Source organism: Doryrhamphus excisus, chromosome 5 (assembly GCF_030265055.1).
Source record: "Doryrhamphus excisus isolate RoL2022-K1 chromosome 5, RoL_Dexc_1.0, whole genome shotgun sequence".
In the NCBI taxonomy this organism is placed as follows: Eukaryota; Metazoa; Chordata; class Actinopteri; order Syngnathiformes; family Syngnathidae; genus Doryrhamphus; species Doryrhamphus excisus.
Genome location: NC_080470.1, coordinates 25,203,845 through 25,230,919, shown reverse-complemented (window position 1 = coordinate 25,230,919; position 27,075 = coordinate 25,203,845). Strand labels below are relative to the sequence as shown.

At 42.8% G+C, this 27,075-nt stretch overlaps 1 protein-coding gene and 1 long non-coding RNA gene across 2 annotated transcripts; one reads left to right on the top strand and one right to left on the bottom strand.

Moving 5' to 3' along the window:
- Nucleotides 1-4,925: 4,925 nt before the first annotated feature.
- Nucleotides 4,926-26,630, top strand: LOC131129562 (leucine-rich repeat-containing protein 52-like). Its single transcript, XM_058073246.1, has 2 exons — nt 4,926-5,958; nt 21,844-26,630. Exons 1-2 carry the CDS (start codon nt 5,283-5,285, stop codon nt 22,170-22,172), a joined length of 1,005 nt encoding a protein of 334 aa, XP_057929229.1. The 5' UTR covers nt 4,926-5,282; the 3' UTR covers nt 22,173-26,630.
- On the bottom strand, nt 19,379-21,544 carry LOC131129565 (uncharacterized). Its single transcript, XR_009129849.1, has 4 exons — nt 21,401-21,544; nt 19,853-19,975; nt 19,561-19,729; nt 19,379-19,470 (listed from the first exon to the last, which is right to left on the bottom strand). It is a non-coding gene; the product is annotated as an uncharacterized LOC131129565 (long non-coding RNA).
- Nucleotides 26,631-27,075: the final 445 nt, after the last annotated feature.

Genomic DNA, 27,075 nt, shown 5'->3' with positions numbered 1-27,075 from the left:
TGTGAGTGTGAATGGTTGTTTGTCTATATGTGCCCTGTGATTGGCTGGCGACTGTTTTTTTCTTGAAATGTACTGTAGATCACGTCTTAGCATATACAAAAAGCAAAGTTAAGTTGGACTGATTCTGAATAACAATAACGCAGCATGAATAAATATTGCATACATAATATTGTGATTTCATGACCGGTCCTTTGCAGTATTTGCAACACATCTGTGTGCAGCGTTGATGCTTTCGAAGCACATTTTATGCCTCCGAGGGTCACACAGAGGTCGCTGACCTTTCCCTCTGTCTGTCATTTCAGCTAATGAAGCAACCTAATACTGATGAATGAATGCAATTGTTACATCATTACCAGAGAAGGAAAGTATGGCGCATATTTCAGCACCTTCACAGATAAGTGAGCTTAATGTTTCTATAAATACTCATTTTCACTATTAGGATGGGTGGCACACATAATCAAATTTATGAAAAAAAAAGATGATGCCCGCTGTGGAAGGTCAAGCCTTTAACCTGAAAGCATTTTTCAATGGAACAGAGGCTGCATGTGTTTAGTACTCTGCTAATGTCCTCACACATGTGGACAGTACAAATGGCATTTTTTACAGCATGCACTCCATTCCATGCAAAGAAAACTCTCATATTCATCCACCATATAGCTCCATATATGATCCTAAATGATTCATGCACACATTGGTAGGCAGGCCAGGGTACGCGACACAATGAATTAGTCATGACTGCCATGTGAAGTGGAGCTGACAGGAGAAAAATTGCAGCCTGTTGAGTTGCGCTGCTGATATCCATCTCTTGTACTGATGTGTCAGGAACGGAGGAACCAAACGGAGCCTGGAGAAAGACGTTTCTATTTGATGGGAAAGGGGTGGGGCGGCCTGTCTGCCCCCTCTGTGTCAACGGTTTGGTGTCTTAATGACCCGACTTGATCAATATTTATTATGCAAAAGTGACTTTTCAATACTGTTGTAACAGTCATGTGTGTCTCCAGAGCAGTGGGTTTAAAACTGGGGGCCCGGCGTTATGACAGGGGGAATACGTTATTATTAATATGATATTATTAACCGTTTAGTTGTTTTTTTCAAGAAAATATTCAGTTTTGATATTACTATTTCAAAAGGTTGTAGCTTGAAAATGGTTACAGATAAATGCATACATCATCGGTATGACCCAAAGTTTGTGATGGGAGTCTATTCACTCATGTAATTTTTTGATATTATGACGATACCCAATAAGCTCAAACAATTTATCAGTGTCCTAATTGTGTCTTACCTTCATGCGTGCAAATTACAAGATTGCCAAGGTTTTTAAACACGGGTAGTCCCGCAAAAAATTTTCCACTACCGATGCTGTGCCAAGATTGTCTGCACTCAATACACCTACGTTACGGACCTAAATTACCACTGTTTGACTTCATACAAGGTAAGTCAGAGGTCTCCTGCCAGTCGCTCATGAGCTACCAGTAGCTCCTGAACACTTTTCAAGTGGCTCTCCAAAAAGGTTTGTTCATTTATTATCAACTCCTATACCCACAAAATTAGAAAGTGGGGTTCGGCAGTAATCCAGAAGTCCTTGGGAGCGCTTGGGACTGGGACCAATCACAGCACAGAGACGGGCCGTGGGTGAAATAAATTAAAACAGACTGTTTTGGAAATCCAAGGAAATACAGCTGGAATAGGTGCAGATTCTGGAAGATCTATAAACTTTTCTGAGTAGCTATTCGATAGGAGTCCACAACTCGATGGGCGTCATGATACTATGATATATTCTCTTCAAAAAATAAGTCAAATATGTGTTTGTTGTTTTTGTGAAGGTGGTTTTATGGTTTATGGGCCATCCCCAGTGATGTATGGCATCTATATCTTGGACATGTGCAGATTTACAGTGTTACAGTGTCAGTAAACAAGTGGATAAAGTGCAACATAGCGCTTCTCAGAAACACACACTCTGTGCTAGACAAATACAGCTTATTTGCATTAAAGCTCCACACACACACACACACACACACACACACACACACACACACAAAATCATGTGTTCCCAATAGGGCTACTAAAAGCACTTTTATCGTGTCTAAATTCCTGCATCAAGGCTAGATTTTGAACACAACACCTCCAATACACTATTGTGGCACATCTTGGACTTATTTAAAATTGTTAAATAATAACTAATAATATCTGTATGTGAGCCTATGGTCCTAAACCTGCAACCTATGAAAAGTGTCAAGATATAAATGTTTGCTTCCATATGCACTGGTGTGAAAAAAGTGTTTTTCCCCCTTTCTGATTTATGTTTTTGTTGCACTTAAATCTTTCAGATCATTAAACACATTTAAATATTAGTCAATGACAACACAGCTGAACACAAAATGCAGTTTCTAAATGAAACTTCTTATTTTTAAGGGAGATTAATTGACATGTTTCAGCCTGGAAACGGTAATAAAGCTATTTGTAAAGCTCTAGGACTCCAGAAAACCACAGTGAGAGTCATTATCAAAAAATAGCGAAAACATGGAACAGTGGTGAACCTTCTCAGGAGTGGCCAGCCAACTAAAATAACCCAAGAGTTCAGTGATGACCCCACAACAACATCCAAAGAACTGCAGGCCTCACTTGCCTCAGTTAAGGTCAGTGTTCATGACGCCACCATAAGAAAGACACTGGGCAAAAATGGCCTGCACGGCAGAGTTCCAAGAAAAAAAAAACATTCAGACATCCATTTAGCCAGAACACATCTTGATGATCCCCAAGACTTTAGGAAAATACTCTGTGGTCTGACGACACAAAATAAACCTTTTGAACGCCGCATTTCAGAGAACATCACGCTAACAGTAAAATATGGTGGTGGTAGTGTGATGGTCTGGGGCTTGCTGTGATCAATGGAACCATGAATTCTACACTCTAGCCAAAAAATCCAGAAGGAGAATGTTTGGCCATCTTTTGGTGACCTCAACGTGGGATCTGCAGCAGGACAATGATCCAAAACACAAAAGCAAGTCCACCACTGAATGGCTGAAAAACACAAATGAAGATTTTGGATTGGCCTAGTCAGGTCACATCCTGACCTGAATCCTATTGAGATGATGTGGCATGACCTTAAAAAGGCAGTTCATTAAAAACTGCATTTTGTGTTCCGTTGTGTTGTCATTGACTAATAATTACATTTGTTTGAACAGACATGCAAAAAACCAAGAACTCAGGAAGGGGGCAAAGACTTATTCACACCACCATATATTCAATAAGACAATTGGGGTGACACAAGATGTATCCTTCAGAGACCACCGGTGTTCTGACAAACGGCCTCAATTAAAAATGTAAATATGGAGAGGAAAAAAAGTTAATAAACTGCGGCGCCCCCAATTCAATCTGAATACATAATGTAGTCAAGACACCGCTGGGGGGACAGAAGGAGAAGAAATTAGCCAGTGGAGCATATGAGACGAGGTCTGTTATAATCAGTGTGCGTTTGTGTGCGTTTGTGTGCGTTTGTGTGCGTTTGTGTGCGTTTGTGTGCGTTTGTGTGCGTTTGTGTGCGTTTGTGTGTGTGTGTTTTTTTTACAGGCTGCTGCGTTCAGGGCAAATTATTATTAAATATCTTGTTCTGTGTGGAGTTTGCATGTTCTCCCCGTGCATGCGTGGGTTTTCTCCGGGTACTCCGGTTTCCTCCCACATTCCAAAAACATGCTAGGTTAATTAGCCACTCCAAATTGTCCATAGGTATGAATGTGAGTGTGAATGGTTGTTTGTCTATATGTGCCCTGTGATTGGCTGGCAACCAGTCCAGGGTGTACCCCGCCTCTCGCCCGAAGACAGCTGGGATAGGCTCCAGCACCCCCCGCGACCCTCGTGAGGAAAAGCGGTAGAAAATGAATGAATGAATGAATCTTGTTCTGTTATTAAAGAAAGAATCACACACAGTCACACACACATACAAACCGTAACATACTTGTGTTAGTCTTGTGAAGACAGGTCCAAAAAAAGTGCAGGTACGTTCCCAAGCTCCCAAGATGCTTCTGCAATAAGTGGTGCAGCACCCTGTCAGATCCAGTAGTTGCCGCCTGAGTCAAAAGAACAAGTTTGCTACAAACTATTGAAATGCAAAATGAATAAGCTGATAGGCCTTTTTGTGATTTTTGTTTGGACTAATTGCCAACTCTCCCTGTCCTTTTATCTTCTGAAGCATTAAGATGAGTATTATTGCGCCACATGAACTCCGCCTAGCAACAATTGACTCAAATAGAAAAGTGGAAAAAGCATAATAAGACAAAAACAACATTCATCTACACCGATGACTGTAATATGCATGCCGGGCCACTAGTTGGCGATGTCACTTGTGTGTGTATATAATGTGAATGAAGTTTCCATGGCCAGTTTTCAGATGTCTGCATCAATAAACTGTCAAACAGTTTATGACATACATATTTTTTAAATGTCTTGTTTTTTTTTTTACATGTTTTGTCCAATCTTGGGATGTAGTTTTATCACAAATCATGCAACTACATTTGTACATTATTGGTTGTGTTTTTTTAGAGCACCCAGAGACAAATAGTGTATGTGTTTGAGAGAGACACATCATTATTATTATTATTATATTATTACTGTTGTATTTATAGGAGCCCAAACCAAGATTTAAGAAACATGTTTGGTTTCATTAGAGAGAGAGAAAGAGAGAGAGAGAGAGAGTATGTGTGAGTGTGTCAGAGAGAGAATCGTGTTTCCCTTGTCTGGAGTTTAGGCACTCTCGTCCGCTGATCGCCTGCCCCCCCGAGGGCGACACCTGGTGACATCAGCGCCGCAAGTGACACGATTATCCCTTGGCGTACGGCGCCACCGTGCATGGCTCTGTTCGCCACGTGCACACGCGTGGAGCGCCAGAGAGCGAGGCAGCGTCAGTAGCGCACGGAGCAGAGCAGAGGGAAGGACGTGTTTGCAGCCTCGTCTCTCAGAGAGACGCGTGGAGGAGGAAGGGGAAGCCAGGACGGCTCATTCATCCGTTGAGAAGGTCAGCAAGGATCGGAGGTGCAGGTCAGTCGTGTTGGCACCATGCACTCCGCGGGGGACAACTAACTCCCAAAGATGAGTCACCAACGGAGTCATCCAGTGGCTCAGCACCTCAGCTGGGACCGCTGAACCGCTCGCCTACCTGGGTCACCTGTCTGCCTCTTCCAGCAAGGAGTCGTCATCTGGACATCCAAAGCCTGCAGCCTCACAGTGCCGCTTCTCTGGCCCATGCAAGATGACCAGAGAGGGAGCCCCGGTCCAGCTCGACCCGAATGCATGACGCTCCGGGCGGCCCCGTCATGCGTTTCTCATGCGAGCCCAGCACCCACTCCCTGCAACTTCTCTTCCTCTTCATCTTCGTGATGGGGGTGGCCCCCTCGCCGGCTTTGACCGCTGGCTGCCCCGACAGGTGTGTGTGCGACGACCAGCTGGTGGTCCAGTGTGCCGGGCAGGATCTGGTCCTGTTCCCGAGCGACCTACCCCTGGCTACCCGGCAGCTCATCATCTCCAACAATCGCATTGTAGATCTGCCAGCGCTGCAGCTCAACTACTTGTCTGATCTGGTTTACCTGGATTGCAGTAACAACTCCCTCACCGAAATCTCAGAGTCCACCTTCGGGAACTTGCGCAAACTCGCCTACCTGGACTTGTCCTTCAACATCTTGCTACAGATTGAGGACCGGACTTTCGGGCCGCTGGCATCCCTCGTCATGCTGCGCCTGACAGATAACCCCGGTCTCGGAGAGATCCACCCGGATGCCTTCTCGGAGAACGTGGCTCTGCAGGTTCTGGATGTGAGCCGGAACAACCTGACGGTCCTCAACATCAGTGGTCTGATCAGTCTGCCGGCTCTGAGGTCTCTGGGCCTCAGCGGGAACCCGTGGAAGTGTGACTGTGACACAGAGGACCTCTGCCTTTGGGTACAGATAGAGGGCTTCAAATTCCAAGGTGAGGAGAGATGGAGGAAGTGAGATCTTTTAGACAGAAGAAGCAGCGTTCTTGCCGCACCTTCCATCTAGGTCGAAGGTAACTGTCCAGCTACAATACGTACCCAAGCTTCCAAAGTCAGGTCGGAGCAGGGTCTACACTTCACCAAAGACACTCCAAGGTCTTCACCTTGCTTGTTGTCACATCAGCTCATTAAGATGATGCGATTGCAGTGCTGGGCGCTCTTCAGTTTAATCTCAGATAGTGGGCCACTTATCGCTCCATTCACCACTCCTTTCATGTTAATGCCGGGCGTCCGTCACGCCATACTCCTTTCCGTGCACACGCTTCCCTCTGCCATCCAATGCGCAGCTAATGGTTTGACCTCGGAGTCAGAGCAATCTGGAGATTTGGCTTCCGTGCTTCCCGGGCCGCTCCAAACTACCCTTCATGGCACCTCCATTTGACAGAGACGACACGTGTAAAAATCCACCGGACAGTGTTTGTAAATATACTGGAAGTCGATGCTTATGTGCGAGAAGGTCAAGTGAGTGCTTGTACCCTCTTGATCACCTGGATCATGCTGGGAATTTTGTCCTTTTCTACCTCTTCCTGCATGAGTGCATTCCCACTCTTTGTGACTCCCTGTCCAGATATTAGAATAACATGCTGGACAAAATCAGCCCCCGTTGAGGAGAGTGTATTTTAAGACACTCACTCCGCTTCACTTAAGTGTGTGTAGTCTGAGGCTCAAAGGAGACACTTTCATGGTCTATAGAGGCAGGATTAAGAAGCTCTTGAAAAGTTTTTAACACATCAATCACAGAATTGGTCAAGGCTATGTCCGCATTTGTACCGCCCCCTATGGGTTGTGGTCAAAAATCTTTGTAAGACATGTTAGCATATCCTTAGAGACGTACAAAGACACACACACGTTTTACATGAGAAAAAACAACCATAATTTGCACAAAGTAGGACACCTTATTTATACAGTATGTCAAATACTTTTGAAGACAGACATGAAATAACACCTATAGTCACCTTTACACTCATATTAACCAATATAGTGGGGTGGCGGACAGGAAGTGACATCAGGGGTTCAGAGTTGAGTTTTAGGTTGCCAGGGGTTACACCCGCAACAGTAGTATGTGTGAGGAATTATTGAGATAATTCAAGCCTGTTTTCACTAATAATAGGCCGTATTCAACCACAAAACAGCACGATTTATTAGGTACAATCATCCCTCGCTATGTCACGGTTTGAACGTCGCAAAAATGGCAAAATGAACACAAATCCAAAGCAATCAGGAGACTTTATATGAAGTGTAATACAGTATCTGTAACTTAACAAGCGGAGCCTGAGAAGTAACATTATATGGCGACAGTACTGTTAGCTGAGTGCTAGCAGCAGGTTAGCAGTGTAGAGAGCGGCCGACAGCAGCTCCTGTGTGAATGTTAATTGCATGTGTTCTCTGCTTGTTCATAAAGCGACTGAAATGGATTGTGAATCTCATTTTAATCACACACAGCGACAATAGAGTATTATTCTACACTGGTCTCTAACATTACATTGATGAGACATTAGCCGCTGCAGGAGCTGTCAATGCTAATGTTATCTTATTCATGTCTACGATGGTTTATTTTGTATTATTATATGTACTATATTGGGTAATACAAGTGTCAAGGTGACTATAGGGGTGCTATTTCATGTCTATGGTGCTCCAATAATGGTAAAAACTGTATTTAGAATGTCATAAAAAGTTTCATATACTCTAATTATGAAAATAACCCTTTTATATTAATATTGAATTCACTTAACACAGTCAGGGCTGAAACCAATTAACTCCGATAAACAAGGGATTTTATTTTTTGAAAAATGTGTTTTTAAAAAATACTTTGAACTTAGTTACATGTATGCCTGACACTGCATGTGGAGTGACAAGGTTCAACAGAGTGAAAGCGGTCAAGGGAGCATGAAGTAGTCCTGAATGCTCAATACCCCCCCCCCCCCAGTCCTCCATTGAAAAATACGCAGCCACTCTTAACTGGAAGGCAGTGAGTCTAATGTACAGAGATTGCAGCTATCGTTATCTCTCAGGGCGAATATGAATCAGGTGCAGGCAAGCGTGTCTTTGTAAGCACCAGCTACGCTAACTCACTCACTCAGGAAGAAGGGGTGGGTGCTGGTGGTGGGTGGAGGGGCTGATATCTCGACAAATGGGGGTCGATTCTCAGGAGAAAAATCCACTTTACTGAGGAGTTGTGATTGTTTGTGATGTGTTCAAGATCCTGCTTTTACGTTGTATTTTTAGCTGCCACTTATGCACCCTTTCCAATCCATACAGGGATCTAAGCGGCAAAAAAAGGGCACTATGGAGACCATTTACACTGACTGGCATTGCCATAAGAAGTTGATGAAATAATCTAAGCTGAATCTAGCCATTGCTTAATGTAATGTGTGATAATTACACATTTCCCCACTGAGGGACGAATAAAGGCATATCTTAATCTTAATAATCAAGGACTTACAGCAGTTTGCTGACATGGTTTTCCTCCATTTGTGTATATTTCTATTTGGATTCTTGTAGTAGTTTCATGTGATATTGTATACTCTTATCTAACAACACTCTACTCTATAAGCAGGTACTATTTCTAGTACCTGTTCAGTTGGGATTGCAAGTGCGACATGCGATTTGTCATTATTGTAGTATTATTATCGTCATCATCATCATCATCAAATGTCCTGCTGCCATGCCATCGCTCTGGATTCTACCGTATTATTACTCCACAGTCTCCACTTGGCTGCAGCGCTCTGTTTTCTTTCTGCCCAGTGTCTCCTCTGAAACAAAATCAGTACAAGAAAACCTGACTGCTATCGATTGTTAGCGCGTCTCATTCCAACTGATACTTTAAATGCAGCATGGGTTCTCATTTCAAAGTAGAAAACCGCAGTCCAACCAAGGCAAGTAGATCCGAGTAGCGTTGAACCAAGCTGCTAGTTTTCAGTTGTGGCAGGCATCAACATTGTCAGGCTAGTCACTAGCTATGATGCTTTAGCTACATTGTCAGGCTAGTCACTAGCTATGATGCTTTAGCTACATTGTCAGGCTAGTCACTAGCTATGATGCTTTAGCTACATTGTCAGGCTAGTCACTAGCTATGATGCTTTAGCTACATTGTCAGGCTAGTCACTAGCTATGATGCTTTAGCTACATTGTCAGGCTAGTCACTAGCTATGATGCTTTAGCTACATTGTCAGGCTAGTCACTAGCTATGATGCTTTAGCTACATTGTCAGGCTAGTCACTAGCTATGATGCTTTAGCTACATTGTCAGGCTAGTCACTAGCTATGATGCTTTAGCTACATTGTCAGGCTAGTCACTTGCTATGATGCTTTAGCTACATTGTCAGGCTAGTCACTAGCTATGATGCTTTAGCTACATTGTCAGGCTAGTCACTAGCTATGATGCTTTAGCTACATTGTCAGGCTAGTCACTAGCTATGATGCTTTAGCTACATTGTCAGGCTAGTCACTAGCTATGATGCTTTAGCTACATTGTCAGGCTAGTCACTAGCTATGATGCTTTAGCTACATTGTCAGGCTAGTCACTAGCTATGATGCTTTAGCTACATTGTCAGGCTAGTCACTAGCTATGATGCTTTAGCTACATTGTCAGGCTAGTCACTAGCTATGATGCTTTAGCTACATTGTCAGGCTAGTCACTAGCTATGATGCTTTAGCTACATTGTCAGGCTAGTCACTAGCTATGATGCTTTAGCTACATTGTCAGGCTAGTCACTAGCTATGATGCTTTAGCTACATTGTCAGGCTAGTCACTTGCTATGATGCTTTAGCTACATTGTCAGGCTAGTCACTAGCTATGATGCTTTAGCTACATTGTCAGGCTAGTCACTAGCTATGATGCTTTAGCTACATTGTCAGGCTAGTCACTAGCTATGATGCTTTAGCTACATTGTCAGGCTAGTCACTAGCTATGATGCTTTAGCTACATTGTCAGGCTAGTCACTAGCTATGATGCTTTAGCTACATTGTCAGGCTAGTCACTAGCTATGATGCTTTAGCTACATTGTCAGGCTAGTCACTAGCTATGATGCTTTAGCTACATTGTCAGGCTAGTCACTAGCTATGATGCTTTAGCTACATTGTCAGGCTAGTCACTAGCTATGATGCTTTAGCTACATTGTCAGGCTAGTCACTAGCTATGATGCTTTAGCTACATTGTCAGGCTAGTCACTTGCTATGATGCTTTAGCTACATTGTCAGGCTAGTCACTAGCTATGATGCTTTAGCTACATTGTCAGGCTAGTCACTAGCTATGATGCTTTAGCTACATTGTCAGGCTAGTCACTAGCTATGATGCTTTAGCTACATTGTCAGGCTAGTCACTAGCTATGATGCTTTAGCTACATTGTCAGGCTAGTCACTAGCTATGATGCTTTAGCTACATTGTCAGGCTAGTCACTAGCTATGATGCTTTAGCTACATTGTCAGGCTAGTCACTAGCTATGATGCTTTAGCTACATGTTATTGGTGTCACATGGTAATGCAATTAATCCATTCCAAATACCCCAAAATATGAGTAAAAACTACATTTCGGGAAAAAATCCTGGGTTCGAATCGCTGCTTGGCATTTTTGTATGTATTGTATGTATTTGTATGTTCTCCGCATACGTGCGTGGGTTTTCTCCGGGTACTCCGGTTTCCTCCCTCATTCCTAAAACATGGCGAAAAAATTGGCGACTCCAAATTGTCCATAGGAATGAATGTGAGTGTGAATGGTTGTTTGTCTATATGTGCCTTGTGATTGGCTGGCGACCAGTCCAGGGTGTACGCCGCCTCTCGCCCGAAAACAGCTAGGATAGGCTCCAGCATACTGGCGAACCTAGTGAGGATAAGCGGCATAGAAAATAGAGGAATGGATAATTCCACACAGAACTGTTCAGGTGGACTTTCCGTGCATCCTGGCGGGATGAAATCCAACAGTGTTTGTCATTTTTCTTTATCACGCACAACTTTCTTTGGCCCCATGGTAGGTTATTTAACACACGCTGTGTGATTCCTCCTCCTCTGCTCCAGCACATCACCGTGGCTGGCATGCTCAAAATGTTGGCTGGCTTTGCCATATATATGATACGTATATACGCTATGATTTTTTTTGCTGCACCGCGATTCAGTCGTTCCCTCACAGCAGGGGTGCTCACACTTTTTCAGCATACTTTTAAAATGACCGAGTCAAAATGATCTACCCACTACAAAAATGCAAAACATCTATTTATTTTCAAATGTATTGAGGATTATTTGTACGTACAATGTATGTTGATGTACCTTACATAACCAAATGAGCCAATATTGCAAAACACACATAATTAACTATTAACATTTTTTGTAATTACCCTTCTTTGGTACTGCGATGGTAGAATGGCATATGAGGCAAACGCACTTCGAAAAAGACATTGTGAAAAAAAAGTCCACCTCCCATTCCGTATGGAAGTGATATGTTTTTGCCTTTTTACTTGGTCCAGCTCCTTCACTCATTTTAGTGACCATAAACTTTAGCGAGGGCTTAAAATCTGACGCAATTCGCCGACTAGCTTATATATGCTTAAATATGTGACTTTGTAAAAGAAAATAACACTATACTTTTGTGCCACGCTGTTAAGGAGAAGGGTGTAGTTTTCACACAAGCTTTAGAGAACGTATTTTAAATACACTTTAAATACATTCATTATCCAAGACTATTATAACTCATTTTAAAGTGTTCACATTCACAAGATCATGTCTTCATACAAAGTCCTTTTGAGTTGTCATTTGATATATTACCTGTTTAGAAAGCAGCTTGTTGGTGGGCAACTTTTTTTTACTTTTTAATGTTTGCTTCAACATTTGTTTTTCAGCTGTTTGCAAATAGACAGTGGCTGCAGATAGAACTTTTCAATAGCTCGTAAATATGACGCATTGATATTTGTAAGATGTCTTTGTCTTTGAACATACATCCATCCATCAATTTTCTATGTGCTAAGCCTTTTACCGTTTATATTAGCCTATGTGTTATCACTTTCAGCCCAATACAGCCGCTTGTTTTTCTTTTAAAATGCTCAACTATAGCATCAAATGCTATGTTCATGCACAAAATGCACTAAATGTATATATTTTCACTTGACAGGCAAAAAGGAAGTGTAAAAGTGGAGGCGTTACGTTAGATGCAGTGTGCAAGTTAGCCAGGGCTCCAGCACCAGCAAAGCAAAGAACACGACTAATTTGTGGCAACACCTAAAAGTAAATCAAGACGCATGTGAGAAAAATGTCAACAAATTTGATCCATTCATTCATTTTCTTTAACGCTTATCCTCACGAGGGTCGCGGGGGTATGCTGGAGCCTATCCCGGTTGTATTCAGGCAAGAGGCGGGGTACACCTTGGACCGGTCGCCAGCCAATCACAGGGCACATATAGGCAAACAACCATTCACACTCACATTCAGTCGCCAATTAACCTAACCAAACTGTGAATTTTGTGTATTGCTGCACCCCTACGTAGTGCTTTGCTTGGTACTCCATTTTGCAGATGATACATAGCATATAGTATAGGCTGCCAGCCATGTTATTTGTTAACTACAATGTTCCAACCTATTGAAGAGTTTCCATGAAATGTCTGCATTGGTTTGTCTGCCCTCCAGTGTCTTTCCTCCTGCACTCTCTACTCGCCCTAAGAGTTATCTTGAACAGCCTGACGTGTTGTAATGTAAAGTCATCCGCTAAGAGCTCTAAAGAAGAAAGAGGTCTGGAGTTTTTGTGGACATCAAATGGACTTTTCAGTTAGGGACAAACAAGATGAGGACTAATGAGACACATGGTCTGAATGTGCCAGTCAAATTCATTCATGCCAATTCAATACAGGTGGAGGCACACATTCATTATTCATCACCAGGAGCGACTCCTCCATCCCAGCTGCTGTGGAGAAACGCATATCGAATTCAACTGGCCTACTTGTGCACCCTAGCCAAAACACATTGTACGGGCAAAAGTCATGGGACAGATTTGTTTGTGCTGAAAAAGTTTATATTCCCTTCTGAGAAGACCTTCTACAAGGTCTTGTTGTGTGACAGGGTGAATTTGGGTCCATCTGATCATTGAATTTGGACCTGAGATTGTTCAACATCTACAGCTGTCCGTCATTTATTGACTCAAGACCTGACTGTGTTAAGTAAATTTAAGTAAGATACAGAAAACCTATTTATGATATGATTTCTAATATTATTAGAGCACCCTAGACATGAAAGGAGACCCCATAGTCAGCTTTACATTTGTATTACTCAATTTAGTAGCTATAATAAGACAAATTAAGACATACTAGACAGTAATAAGAAAACACATTGGCAGTTTTTTCTGAACAGTGTACTTCCTGTGATGGCTATTTTCTCATCAATGTATTGTAAATGGCTTTACAATCATATAACTCAATATAGTAGACAAAATAAGAGTAAATAAGTTATTTCCGATGTAAATAGCATTCCTGCTTGTGTGTGTCACAGTTAATGTGTTCCCGAGGGCACTTTAGTGTTGGGCGGACAGACGTGTAGAGGACAGGAAGTGCCATCAGAGTGCCATCAAAGAAAAATAAGTCTGTTGTCTTGACGAGTGGGGCATAGCTCCTCACTGCCCCTAATGCACAGTGGTCAAACTCAAGGACGCATAGTTTGCTGTGTCCTGTGAAAGCCCGCCATGGCAAAATTTGTTTCAATTTAGACCAAAAATTTGTAGGTACATTCATCCATTCAAGTATGCATATTTAGCAAACTGTACGTGTTAATGGCCTGATAAAGCATTTTCAAGTAGAAAAATGGCTAAACGAAAACACAAATATAAGGCATTATGAGCTACAGTAGAGTGTTAGCTGAGTGCTAGCAGCAGGTTAGCAGTGTAGAAAGCGGCTGACAGCAGCTCCTGTGTGAATGTTCACGCATGTGTTCTCTGCTTGTTGATAAAGCGATTGAAGTGCATTGTGAAACCACAAACAGTAGAGTGTAGTACAGTAGTACTACACTCTAGCTGTCAGCAATGTTACAATGATGAGATGCCAATGCTTATTTATGTCAAAGATGGCTTATTATCTATTATTAAGTCTACTATATTGGGTCGTACAAAGTAGGTTTTCAAATCACAAAAATATTTCATTTATTAACATTGAATCCTTCTTCACAGAAATCCATGTATGGTGGTCAGGACTGGAAGCAGTTTAACCCAACACAAGTGTGATGTGGCCCGCATTGAAAACGAGTCTGACCTAAATGCCTGGATGGAGCTAAAGCAAACGATGTTTCAGGATACAGTATTTTATCCAGAGCTGGTAGTTATTAGTGACTACTGGGATGAGTCACTTTGTTTCTTTGTCACTCTTATGTATGTTTTTTTTAAAAAACTCCCACATCCCATCAGTCAGCCACGACATCTTTGCCGGGATGTCCTTGACATTTCCGCCGCTTGTCACCGCTCTTATCGCTCACTCTTTTAAGGTCCGAGTATTAAAATTGCCACACTTTTATTTCATCTTTTGGGACTAAATGGGAAGGTGAGGCATACTTGGTGGAAAAAAAGAAAAAAGGTCGATAACGCGGATAAAGTCAAAATTAAAATGGAGCGAAATAACTTTTCAGCACGATGATAGCTATTGATATGGACGCTCTTTGATAACCTTGTAAAAGTCATTTTCTTTGTATCCATATTCCAATTGCATATTTAGCACACTTTATCAGAGTATTTATACGCACGGTGGTGACACGGCATGGTGGACACCTGTCCCTCCAATCACCCAGCTCGTGCGCACGGTGTGGTGCCGTGGCGCTCCTCCACAGGGTACGCGTGTGCCCCAGTCGGGGTGATGTAGTCATTGCTTCTAATCATTGATTAAACATATACTGTACATGAAAATGATACATCATGTTTGTATATTACACATGTCCAAACTACCACAGCATTAACCTGCAGGCCAGAGAGCTATTTATAAACACTTTAATTATGTCACTGCGTATGCTAATCAGCGTATAGATGGAGATGGGGGGAGAAGGTGGAAGCACTGACAGGAGACCAATGGACTGCAGTTAGCAACCATACTTTTATTTCGACACTAAATTCAAGCCAATTGTAGTACTTCCATAGATAAAGTCTACATAATTAAGTCCAAGGCCAGATTGATTAATCATGATTAATCACAGATTATTCATGTGATTAGCATGATTAATTTTGTAATCGATTAACTGCATTAATTACTAGGCACGTCCCGGTTCACATTTTTTGGCTTCCAATCAGATCCATTTTTTTTGTCTTGCCGATCTATTATGATCCGGCACCGATCTGGTAACAATAAGCTTTTATTACAAACATGAACTTGTGGAATTGAATATGGTTATGAAAATAGGTCTTCAGTATTTCTGACAATATTGTTGGCTTTTGTATCAAACCTCTGTGAGTCAGGTGCCCAAGCCAATAAAAGCCCATCCAATAAGAGATCAAATTGGAAAATATGGCCATGGAAAATACTTTTGGGGTAGGACTAGTCATTTGAGATGGTTATAGATTAGAATATATGACTTTTTTTTTTTTAATCAAACTCTCTTCAATGCAACAGTAATTTACTGAAGGTCTTTAGTCTAAACAACAGCGGTTATCGCCCTGCACCATGACACAGCAGTCCACTCACAGTGAGGGATAACTACCGCTGTAGCCACCGAGCCAAATATCCAATGTTAAACTAACTTTACCAAGGTACTCCGCGGACATGTGTGTATGGCGGTATGTTATTCTTCTCGGTGGCGGGAATCAAGCGGCACCTACCATGTTGGAGTGTGGCCTATGATTAGAAGCGTTACATGGCAACCGGATCAGCCCAATCTCATGGCGGACGCCAATTTGATCCGATCTTCAAAATACAAAATAAAATATATATATTTTTTACTATATTATTCATTCATTCATTTCCTACCGCTTTTTCCTCACGAGGGTCGCGGGGGTGCTGGAGCCTATCCCAGCTGTCTTTGGTTACATGGGAAAACCCACGCATGCACGGGGAGAACATGGGAACTCCACACAGAGATGGCCGAGGGTGGAGTTGAACCCTGGTCTCCTAGCTGTGAGGTCTGCGCGCTAACCACTCATCCACCGTGTCGCTTTACTATATTATATTCATTGTAATTCTGTTATTCTAATTAATTTCCTCTTGAAATATTTACTCTTTATAGGGCAGTTATTGGTAATATGAACAATAAGTGCGGCCCATTTACAGTTCATGGCTGTTTATAATTAGCCCTCGACACGTTGTAAAAATACAACTAAATGTTTAATTTAATGTTAAATGTCCAATTAAATTTTCCATTAATTTTACAAGAATAAAAACAAAACATTAAAGAGTAAACAAGGTTAACAAGGTTTTGGTGTAGGCTCTAGCATACCTCCCATGACCGGGGTGAGGATAAGACATAGAAAATGGATGAATGGAAACTGTCATGCCTGCCACCTGTCACACCTGTTGCCAAGCCCTCATTATGCCAAGCCCTTCCCCTGCCTGATTCCCTGCTCATCTCCTCCGATTACCTGCTCCCTATGAATACTATCTACTTAGCTGCAAATTTCTGCTAAACTCGTATGTCGCATCCTAACATTTCTAGTTTTTGCGCTGCCTGGTTTTTGACTTTTGCCTGTTTTTTTGCCATATTTGGATACATTTGCCTTACTCGACTGACATCTTGTGTACCGACCCATGCCCACGTACAGTAATTATACCTTACCTTGAGAACCGCTTGCCTTTGAATGCCTCTTCAAGTCACGACTGAAACAAACAAAAACAGTTGGAAATGAAGTTAGAATATTCAATAGTCAAGTCAAAATATATATACATAAAATGTGTCCTTTCATTATTAGGGATGTGGTCCGCCCAAAGGAAAAATGTTGGACACCCACACAGCCAGGAAACCTGTGTTCGATTCCCCGATCGGGCATCTCTGTGTGGAGTTTGCATGTTCTCCCCGTGTGTGGGTTTTCTCCGGGTACTCCGGTTTCCTCCCACATTCCAAAAACATGCTAGGTTAATTGGTGACTCCAAATTGTCCATAGGTATGAATGTGAGTGTGAATGGTTGTTTGTCTATATGTGCCCTGTGATTGGCTGGCCACCAGTCCAGGGTGTACCCCGCCTCTCGCCCAAAGACAGTTGGGATAGGCTCCAGCACCCCCGCGACCCTCGTGAGGAAAAGCGGCAGAAAATGAATGAATGAAAATGTGTCCTTTCATTATTAGGGATGTGGTCCGCCAAAGGAAAAAAATGTTGGACACCCACACAGCCAGGAAACCTGGGTTCGATTCCCCGATCGGGCATCTCTGTCTGGAGTTTGCATGTTCTCCCCGTGCATGCGTGGGTTTTCTCCGCGTACTCCGGTTTCCTCCCACATTCCAAAAGCATGCATGTTTGGTGACTCCAAATTGTCCATAGGTATGAATGTGAGTGTGAATGGTTGTTTGTCTATATGTGCCCTGTGATTGGCTGGCAACCAGTCCAGGGTGTACCCCGCCTCTCGCCCAAAGACAGCTGGGATAGGCTCCAAGATTCCCGCGACCATAGATGGATGGATGGATGGATGGATGGATGGATGGATGGATGGATCATTTGTTAAATGTTAATTTTGGACCGCCACAAATCGATTTGGCTCCTAACCGTATTAAAGCATACCTGGTCTGTCAGAGAACAAGGAAAGGGATGGGTGTTGTCAACTATATTTAGAGAGTAATCAGACCCCTCTGGTTACTCAGAAAAGCGACTTGTGACAAATCTTTTGGTGACTCTGACATGACAGCACATACCGCTCCTCTAGTGAGCGGCGAGTGCGGCTGTGGGCCCCTCCTCTCTAAAAGCACTCAGACATAATTCTGTGTTTGTGTGAAGCACACCAGCAGAGGGCACAGTGTTAAGTACAGTTCGGAAGATTCCGGAGAAACTTTTCAACTCTAATGAAATGATTATTTATCTGCAAGACTATCAGAAGCTGGAGGCTTCCAATGTGGAGCGTTTAGTGGTATAAACGCATCACACGGCACTCGGCCAAGCCTAAGAATAGTTGACCTTTTCTGCATTCACGCCTTCGCGCTGCTCTCTTTTTCAAATACGGCATTAGTCACAACGCCGCCATCCATCCATCCTCCTTGCCGTCATTTCTCCATATGATCTCTTCTTCCTCTGGCAGAGGATAAGTGGGGAGCCAGTGAAGGTCAGCAAGCAACATCTCTCTCTCTCTCTCTCTCTCTTCTTTCGCTCTTTATCCCGCTCCATTTTTTTCATTGCCGCTCAGGCGATTGAACATTTATTCTCCCTTCAGCTCTTTTTCACTCTATTTCCTTCATGCTCTCTCATGTCTCTCCGGCCAGCTTTGTCATCTTCATACTCTGCCCTCTATTTCCCTGTTTCACTCTTTTGGCCAGTGTAGCATTTGGTTGTGCACACACACACACACACACACACACACACACACACACACACACACACCTGATATCCCCACCTCTGCAACTCAGTAGGTCACACACACACACACACACACACACACACACACACACACACACACACACACAACTACTGCATCAAATGTAGTTACTTACTACAGAGACAAATGTGACACAATGTTTGAGACATTAAAACTAAGGTTTGAGTTTAATCAAAGGGATTAATTCAAATTAATCATAATGAATACAAAAAAGACACACAGAAGATGATTTGTGTCAGTCAGTGTGTGCCGTCCGTGTGTTAATTGCATTAAACTGTCTCTCGAATTAATCACGCAAATTAATTCATCTGGAATGAACCCATTCATTTTGACAGCCCTACTTCATAATGTCCTCATCGATAAAGGTGCCATTTTTCTTTCCATAACATATTCAATTTTTCATAATTTGTTAAAGGAATGTACAAATGCTTCAGTTAAAGTCGCTATTCAATTAATCGGGTATAGTCACCGGGTGTCTGGTCTACAAAAGCAAATAATCGGGTTAAAAAACATTGGCATTAACAGCTGTGGCTGGAGACAACCTCCTGTTGTAGTTGTTCATGAACTCCAGTAGCTGGATTAGAAGTATCATGAGCAGCTTTATCCACCTCTGCGTGGGCTTTAAAATGTCGCCACTCAATTGGTGGTGTAAAACCCCAACTTTCGTGTTATAATAGTAAAGGTAATGGTTTTATTTCATTTGAACATGCATCAGATTCCAATTGAGTGCATCCCATAATCAGTTCCCAGTTCCACATGTCCAAAAGGAGTAGGAAGAAGCAAAGCTTATTGAATCCTACCCCTCCATCTGGTACTTTTACAATCAGTAACTGTTACATTTGTTCACTTCCTGCTTTCCTAATATAGTAAAAAAAATGTTGTCACGTACCGAAGTAGGAGTCTACATCAAGCGAAATGGAGGACCAGAAGAGGCTACAGTGCTTGTTGACAACGATATCAAGGATCACAATCGGCCCGTCGATAATACGATCTAAATGCAACCAAATTCATAACTTTGTCATGTTGGCCAAATCACAATTAAAGTTACAAAGTAACTTGTTGTATACAGTATACAACCTACTTGTTATCCTCTCTCCAATTAGCAGCTGCCTGACATCAGCAAGAGCCCAGATCCCGGCGTTAGCTGGAGGTCAGCTCAGTAGGGTGGTAGCAAGCAGATCGGCCCCAAAATGTGGCAGACAGTGACAAAGAACGATGGAGGTGACCTGACGGCTTTCACACAGGAAGGACTGAGGAGACAGGAAGAGGAAGTGAGCTGAGACAATAAGGAGGGAAATGTAAGGTGACAGTTTGGGCAAGTTCTGTAAGGAGAACTGGTGGTGAGCATTATCATAACGACAAATAGTTCTTACGTTGGATGGGAAATCAACTCCTGGCGAGGAATATACGTATGTGTAGATCATCATTTCTACCATCTTTTCTCCATCTTTCATCTCCATGTTCAGGACCTTTGGCCTTACGGGTCCCTGAGTGCACTTTAATGGAGAGTGGTAGCAGTCATCAGCCGTCAGTGAAAGGGAACGTGGCCAACTCTCTACTCTACTTCACTCTCTATAGATTCATTCATCCATTCATTTTCTACCGCTTTTTCCTCACGAGGGTCGCGGGGGGTGCTGGAACCTATCCCAGCTGTCTTTGGGCGAGAGGCGGGTACACCCTGGACTGGTCGCCAGCCAATCACAGCGCACATATAGACAAACAACCATTCACACTCACATTCATACCTATGGACAATTTGGAGTGGCTAATTAACCTAGCATGTTTTTGGAATGTGGGAGGAAACCGGAGTACCCGGAGAAAACCCACGCATGCACGGGGAGAACATGCAAACTCCACACAGAGTTGGCCGAGGGTGGAATTGAACCCTGGTCTCCTAGCTGTGCGCGCTAACCACTCGACCACCGTGCCGCCCTTCTCTATAGATGTGTTTTTCAAAATAAAACTTTATATAAATGGTGAGACACCGACCACTTACAGTATATAGGCTACCTACTACACCATACCTGTTAGTGTCTTTTTTAAAACAATGCCTCATGACTCTGTATGAAATAGAAAAAAAACTATAAAGTACTGTAGGGAAAAACGCCACCAACTGGTGGGTGGTGGGTGCTCCACTTCCTATCTGCATGTAATTGCCTTCTCTCTTTCCCGTCTCCTGTGTCCTCTCACGTCTCTCCTCGTTGTTGACAGCGTTAAAAAGTCTTTTCCGAGAGTCAATTGAGCATGGGGGGGGGGGGGGGGGGGTGCGATGATGAGGACGACAATTAGCAGTGCTGGTAATGAGAGATGAAGTTAGATGACCTGATAAAAAGGATGGGGGGGTGGGGGGCGGCTGATGCCTCTGTCAGATAGACTGGAGAAGCACAGCAGGCGACACAGTCTCTTAATAACGAGCTGCAGTCACACTAATGAATATATGCGCAATATGCTAATGATGCTATGTCATTGAGGCAGAATGAAAAGGGCAAGCAGAGCACACAGCGAAACATGCATGACCTCTGACCGCCAATGTGACGTGTCATACAACATGTATGAGACTAAATATTGTTAAGGTGCCACAATATTGTACTGCAATATGTAGCCCGAGACAGTTTAAAAGAGCTTTTAGCAAGCCATAATGGGAACACAGCATTTTGTCTGTATGTAGCTTTAATGCTAATGAGCTGTGTCTGTCCCACAGAGCGTTTGTCCAAGAAACCCCATTATGTAATTTATCCACTTTTTACATATACACTGTAAATCTGCACTTACTACATAGTACATAGTAGATATATAACACATACAGCAACGTAACATGAAGTAGTGGGACAAGAGGACACAGACGGAAGCAACACTAGCTTAGTTAGGTAGGTGGGCTAAAATGCTAACACAGCAGTCACATGTTTAGAGATCAAACTTACAGTTCCCACGTCTGTAGCTAACTGAGTGTTAGTTGGTGAAGCTCAAGGTTATATTTTAAAAGAGATATATTATGCTTTTTCCACTTTTCAGAGAGTTTTTTTCTAACATGTGAGCCGGACAAACTGTTAGCCGTACAAGCTAGGTGGACCAATCACAGCAGAGTGGGCGTGCCTGGAGGCGGGCCCTGAGCGGAATACATTAGAACAGACCATTTTGGGAATCCAAGGAAATACTGCTGGACGGTTCTCATGTGTAGCTGCTTTATAGGAGTACACATGTCAATACAAAGGGCTGAAAATGACCATAATAGGTCCACGATAAGATGTGTAGCGAAGCCTACTTTTTGTCTTTTTGTCTTTTTTTTGCTTTGAAGTCGTTAAGTGGTGTATCCAAAGCTTTCCCTCCTCTTTGTTGATGTTAATCTTTTCTATCGTTCTTCCAGACGAGGGCCAGACCGTTTGCCACAGCCCCCCCGAGCTGTCCGGCCGGCGGCTGGCCGAGGTGGGCATGCAGCTGCGGGTGGACTGCCACCAAGGCCTGGGCTACTGGGACTACCTCTTCTTCATCGCCATCGGCTTCGTCATCTTCTCGGCGGGCACCGTGTCCGCCTGGGTGATGGGCGTGCTGATGGTGCTTTACGAGCGCTATAGCAAGCGCAAGAGCGAGGAGCTGGACAGCGACGACGAGGATGACAGGGGGGCAGGAGGAGGAGGAGGAGGAGGAGGGAACAAGGGCAACGGGGACATGAGCAAGCCTGGCATGCAGGTTTGAATGGACCAATGACCCGAGACCAAAGACTCTGCAAATGCTACACATTTAGATACTGCAGCTACGCTCCTCAACACATTGGACTGAGTGTGCGTGTGCGTGTGAGTGTGAGTGTGCGTGTGCGTGTGCGTGTGCGTGTGCGTGTGCGTGTGCGTGTGCGTGGTGAGTGACGGACGACTTTAAGGAAGACTAACTGTATGCCTTCAACTCGAGAATAGGAAATGACCCATGACAGTATTGACAGCAATAACTTAATAACCACGTCTCCTGAGAATTTAGTAAGATTTACGACAAATAAGTACAGCACAAACACTTTCAATACTGCAATTTCTTCTACCTGTTATTTTGAAGCCCCCTTTAGAATCATTTAATTTGAGATTTATGCAAATTATTTTATTTTTTGATATACATTAAAAGAGTCAACATGCTCCTTCTGCACTGTTGATTTATTTTGCCCCCGTTTCATATTAATAACATTTTTAATGTCCATTTTGTAACTGTTTTTGCGTTGTGTACTCTCAAAGAACAGCTACACACAATAACCTGCATAGAAAACGTTCTAGAGCTTCCAGAATCTGCACCTATTCCAACTGTATTTCCTTGAATTTGTGCTTCCTGCCAAAGCGGTCTGTTTTAATTTATTCCACCCACGGCCCACCTCCAGGTAAGCCCACTCCGCTGTGATTGGTCACACTCCTAAAGTACATCCTAACTTTGTCACTTTGTCAGAGGCACCGTTAGAGCCATAGAGCGCAGAAGCCACATGTATACTAACAGCAGACAATCTTGGCAAATCATCGGTAGTGGAAATGTGATTATCACACGTTTTTTGCGGGACTACAAGACATTGGTGAGCACCGTGGTTCTACACCTTCGTGGACGCACAGCATGTCAGACATTAATACATCTTTCCGGGAAGAGCACACTGCTTCTAGCTTCACTATAGTTTGGCGGATATTTCACGTTCATGCTCACAAAAACTGTCCCATGTAAAATGCAGTTGAGCTGGGAATCACCAAATCCAATAACTTTTACTCTTGTAAACAGAGAAGGGGAGCTTGGGGAAGGGTGGGCGAAGCAGAGCTTGGGAGAGGGCAGACAGCGTATCTCGCTTACAGCCACGCCCATATAAGGAAGCCCGCTCCTCTGATACCGAGCGTTTCCAAGGTACTTCCATTTTTCAACCCCAACTGATGGCATAGGCGAGAACCATGGATTCGGATTTGGAGGTACTGATTCTCATCCAGGCTGTCTCACACTCGGCTCCGAACCGATCCAGTGAGAGTTTGACATCACGGCTCAAAGAAGCCAGCGGGACCACATCATCTGCAAAAAGCAGAGACCCAATCCTGCAGCCACTAAACCGGATGCCCTCAATGTTCTGGCTGTGTCTAGAAATTCTGTCCTTAAAAGTAATGAACAGAATTGGTGACAAAAGGCAGCCAACACTCACAGGAAATTCAACCGACTTATTGCCGGCAATGCAAACCAAACACACTGGTCATACAGGGAACGAACCACCTGAATTAGGCGGTCCGGTACCCCATGTTCCTTGAGGAACATGCTCTAATGCCTTCTCCAACTCCACAAAACACATGTAGACTGGTAGACACCAGACTATGGAGTTGGTCCCTCACAATCACGCCTCTCCCTGTACACATTTATTTTATTTTATCTATTATTGTACTGCATTTTTTTCATTTTACTACAGCATTTATCCCTTCCAAAAAAGCTTCATGCTCTTTTCTACTTAAACTACAAGTGACTAAAACAACAGAATGGTGGAATGAGATTGTAAAAAGGAAGGAAATTAATGATTCGAAAAGTTGTGGAAGTTGAATAAACGCACACAAATATGTAAACAAAATACAATGCGGATACCCCCGCCCAACCTCCCACGCTAAACAACATGAATATAAAATATATTTGTGGTACAAAAACAATCTGTGGTAAGCTACCTTTAATGTCATTGCGTGTGTGCAGCTGACACACGGTTATTAAGTTCCACTGGATGCTCCAACCTGTCCTTGTGGAAGAAGTGAATCAGGCTAACGCACGGAGACCATGTCAGGGCGATCGAGTCCGTTGCGTGGCTTAAACGTGAATCTAAGTGACTGCGAGGCGCGTTTGGCTGACCTCATGTTGTTCCTCTGTGAGTGTGTGTGTGTGTGTGTGTGTGTGTGTTAAAGTGGGGCAGAGCGGTCAAACGGCATCTCCCTGAGTAGCCTGGACGACTGATCCATGAGTTCATCATCCAAACCATTCAACGGTCCTGCTGTTCCTACCTCTGCCAAAAAGTTGGGTTGCAAGCAAGACTTCACAAAAAGTACTTAAACAATGAAACTTGGAAACGGGCTAAGGAAAAACGTACTAAATTTGGGCTATTATGGATTTCTAGGAATATTTGTTGTCAATTTCTTCCCGTACTCTAAATTATCAATGAAAGCAGAAATGTTAATGAAGGCCTAATCTGTATGGAATGATAACACAATCAAAGGTTCAATCTAACACTTGTTAAACCTTAAAATGCTCACTGAATGCAGGATGTTTTTTTGGTTGAACAAACGGAAATCCAAACAAGATTCAATCCATCTTCTATGCTGGTTATCCTCATTAGGGTCATGGTGGTATGCTGGCTCCGGGCGAGAGGCGGGGTACACCCTGGACTGGTGGCCAGCCAATCACAGTGCACATATAGACAAACAACCATTCACACTCAATTTGGAGTCACCAATTAACCTAGCATGTTTTTGGAATATTCCGGAGTAGCCAGACAAAACTCCACACAAAGATGTACAACAGTCATTCAAACCCAGATCTTCCAGATCTCCCGACTCAGTGGCGAACATGCTAACCACAAGAAGAAATAACTGAAATGTTTTTTTAAAATGCTTATTTTTAACTAACAATACATTTTCACTTTCTATATGCGACCAAGTACTTTTTCAGATATGGAAAATAATCTGCCAAAAGAACAAGAAAATATTTGTATTTTGCTTGAAGCATTTTGGCAAGCCAACTTTTATAGAACAATTTCCATAAGTCATTGAGCATGTGTCTAGTGATGGTAAAACACTGAGGATACTTGCATGTCTTACAAAGCACCTTGCTTAGACGTGTTAGATGTTGCAGTGTATAAGGGTTATGAGACAAGTTATTGGTACACATTAGTTTCTCGCATTTGAGTCACCGCTCTGTATTCAATATAAAACCCTGTATGGGGGATAGAAAGGACGCAGAAGAGTCATCAGAACACTTGCTCTTTTTCAATTAGCCACTGTAATCTTTAGTCCAAATGTGTCAAGCCTACTGAGGTTCATCATCTTCATCCACACACACACACACACACACACACACACATATAAATACACACAGTCTTCCAGCCTCAATCTGTCGCGCGCTTGTGCACACACAAATTGACAACCACGTGCACGGCGAACCTCAAGGGCGCAGTTAAAGTCAGAGCGTCAACATTAGAGCTGCTTGTTTTTCTTGCTCTCTCTCTTGTCATGCATCACCACCTACCCTCCATCTTCATTCTGACACACACACACACACACACACACACACACACACACACACACACACACACACACACACGTGCAGTGTAATGTGGGGAAAGGAGCTCATGGATGTTTGTTTTTTTTTGTGCGTGGACCAGCCATAATGTCTTCAACAGTTGCACCACAAGAACATTTCCGTGTTAAAACGTGAGTCGTTATCTCTTCATTTGCACGCAAGAGAGCTCATCTGGCCTGACAGGAACACAACCTCATCGTCACACACATCAAGCTGCTATATGAAGGCAACGTGACTTCAAAGTGGCCATCAAAGCCTGCATGACCACTTCACATTATGAACGGAAACCCCAATGATAAACAATATTGCTACCTTCGGGTTATTGTTTTTGCGAAGGCAGACATTTTCCATTAGAGGCAGCGTGCAGATGAATAAGACGTAATGAAGTGTCCAATGAGTGTTAATAACTGCAGTTTTGAAAACTTCACACAGGGTTGGGGTACACCCTGGACTGGTCGCAGATTCCATTACATTTACCTCATTTGTATAAGCCTTTAAGCGCCTTAATTTAATGTCATTCAAATTTTGCTTCAGTGCTTAAATTGTATTACTTTTAATGATTTGCCCACACACAAGCAACATGCTCCTTTATATACAGATGCATTTGCAGTTGCAATATGTTTGCTTGCAGCAACCTTCAGAACAAAATAATCATATTCACATGTAAACAATTAAAATTAAATAAATACAGTTTAATTATATTTTATTGTGTTATTTTCTGTCTATTTTTTTATTTCAAGATCTCTCTCTCTCTCTCTCTATATATATATATATATATATATATATATATATATACACACATATATATGCTGTCATTGTCATGGCTCGCAAAAGGTCTTCAAATGCAACAAAACCAAAGGGTCCTCACTGTGTGCGTGTGTGTGCGTGTGTGTGTGTGTGTGTGAGAGAATGTGTGTGGGACGTATGTTAATAATATAGACGGACATGTACCTGCTGATGTTGCTTTCTTTTGTCATTTCCTTGACATTCTTCTTTCATTTTGTACACCCTGTATCACTGAGCAATAAACAAGTTGACAGATGATGAGTGGAGGAAAAAAATCTGGACTGAATTCTTATACTTGTGTTATTCACAATGAGACGATAGCTTTAAGATTCCCTTTTCCTCTCTGTGTCATATATACATACATATTGTCACTTGTTGCTAGGTAGCATTCATTGGGCACAATCATTCAACTTTAGGAGGACCCACCAAAGTAGTGAAAGGACAGGAAGAGTCGGCAGGATCATGAAGTTAGAAAGATGACACACTAAGGAAATAAATCCAAAAACAAAGGAAGGAAGAAATGAAAAAATAAATGTTGCAA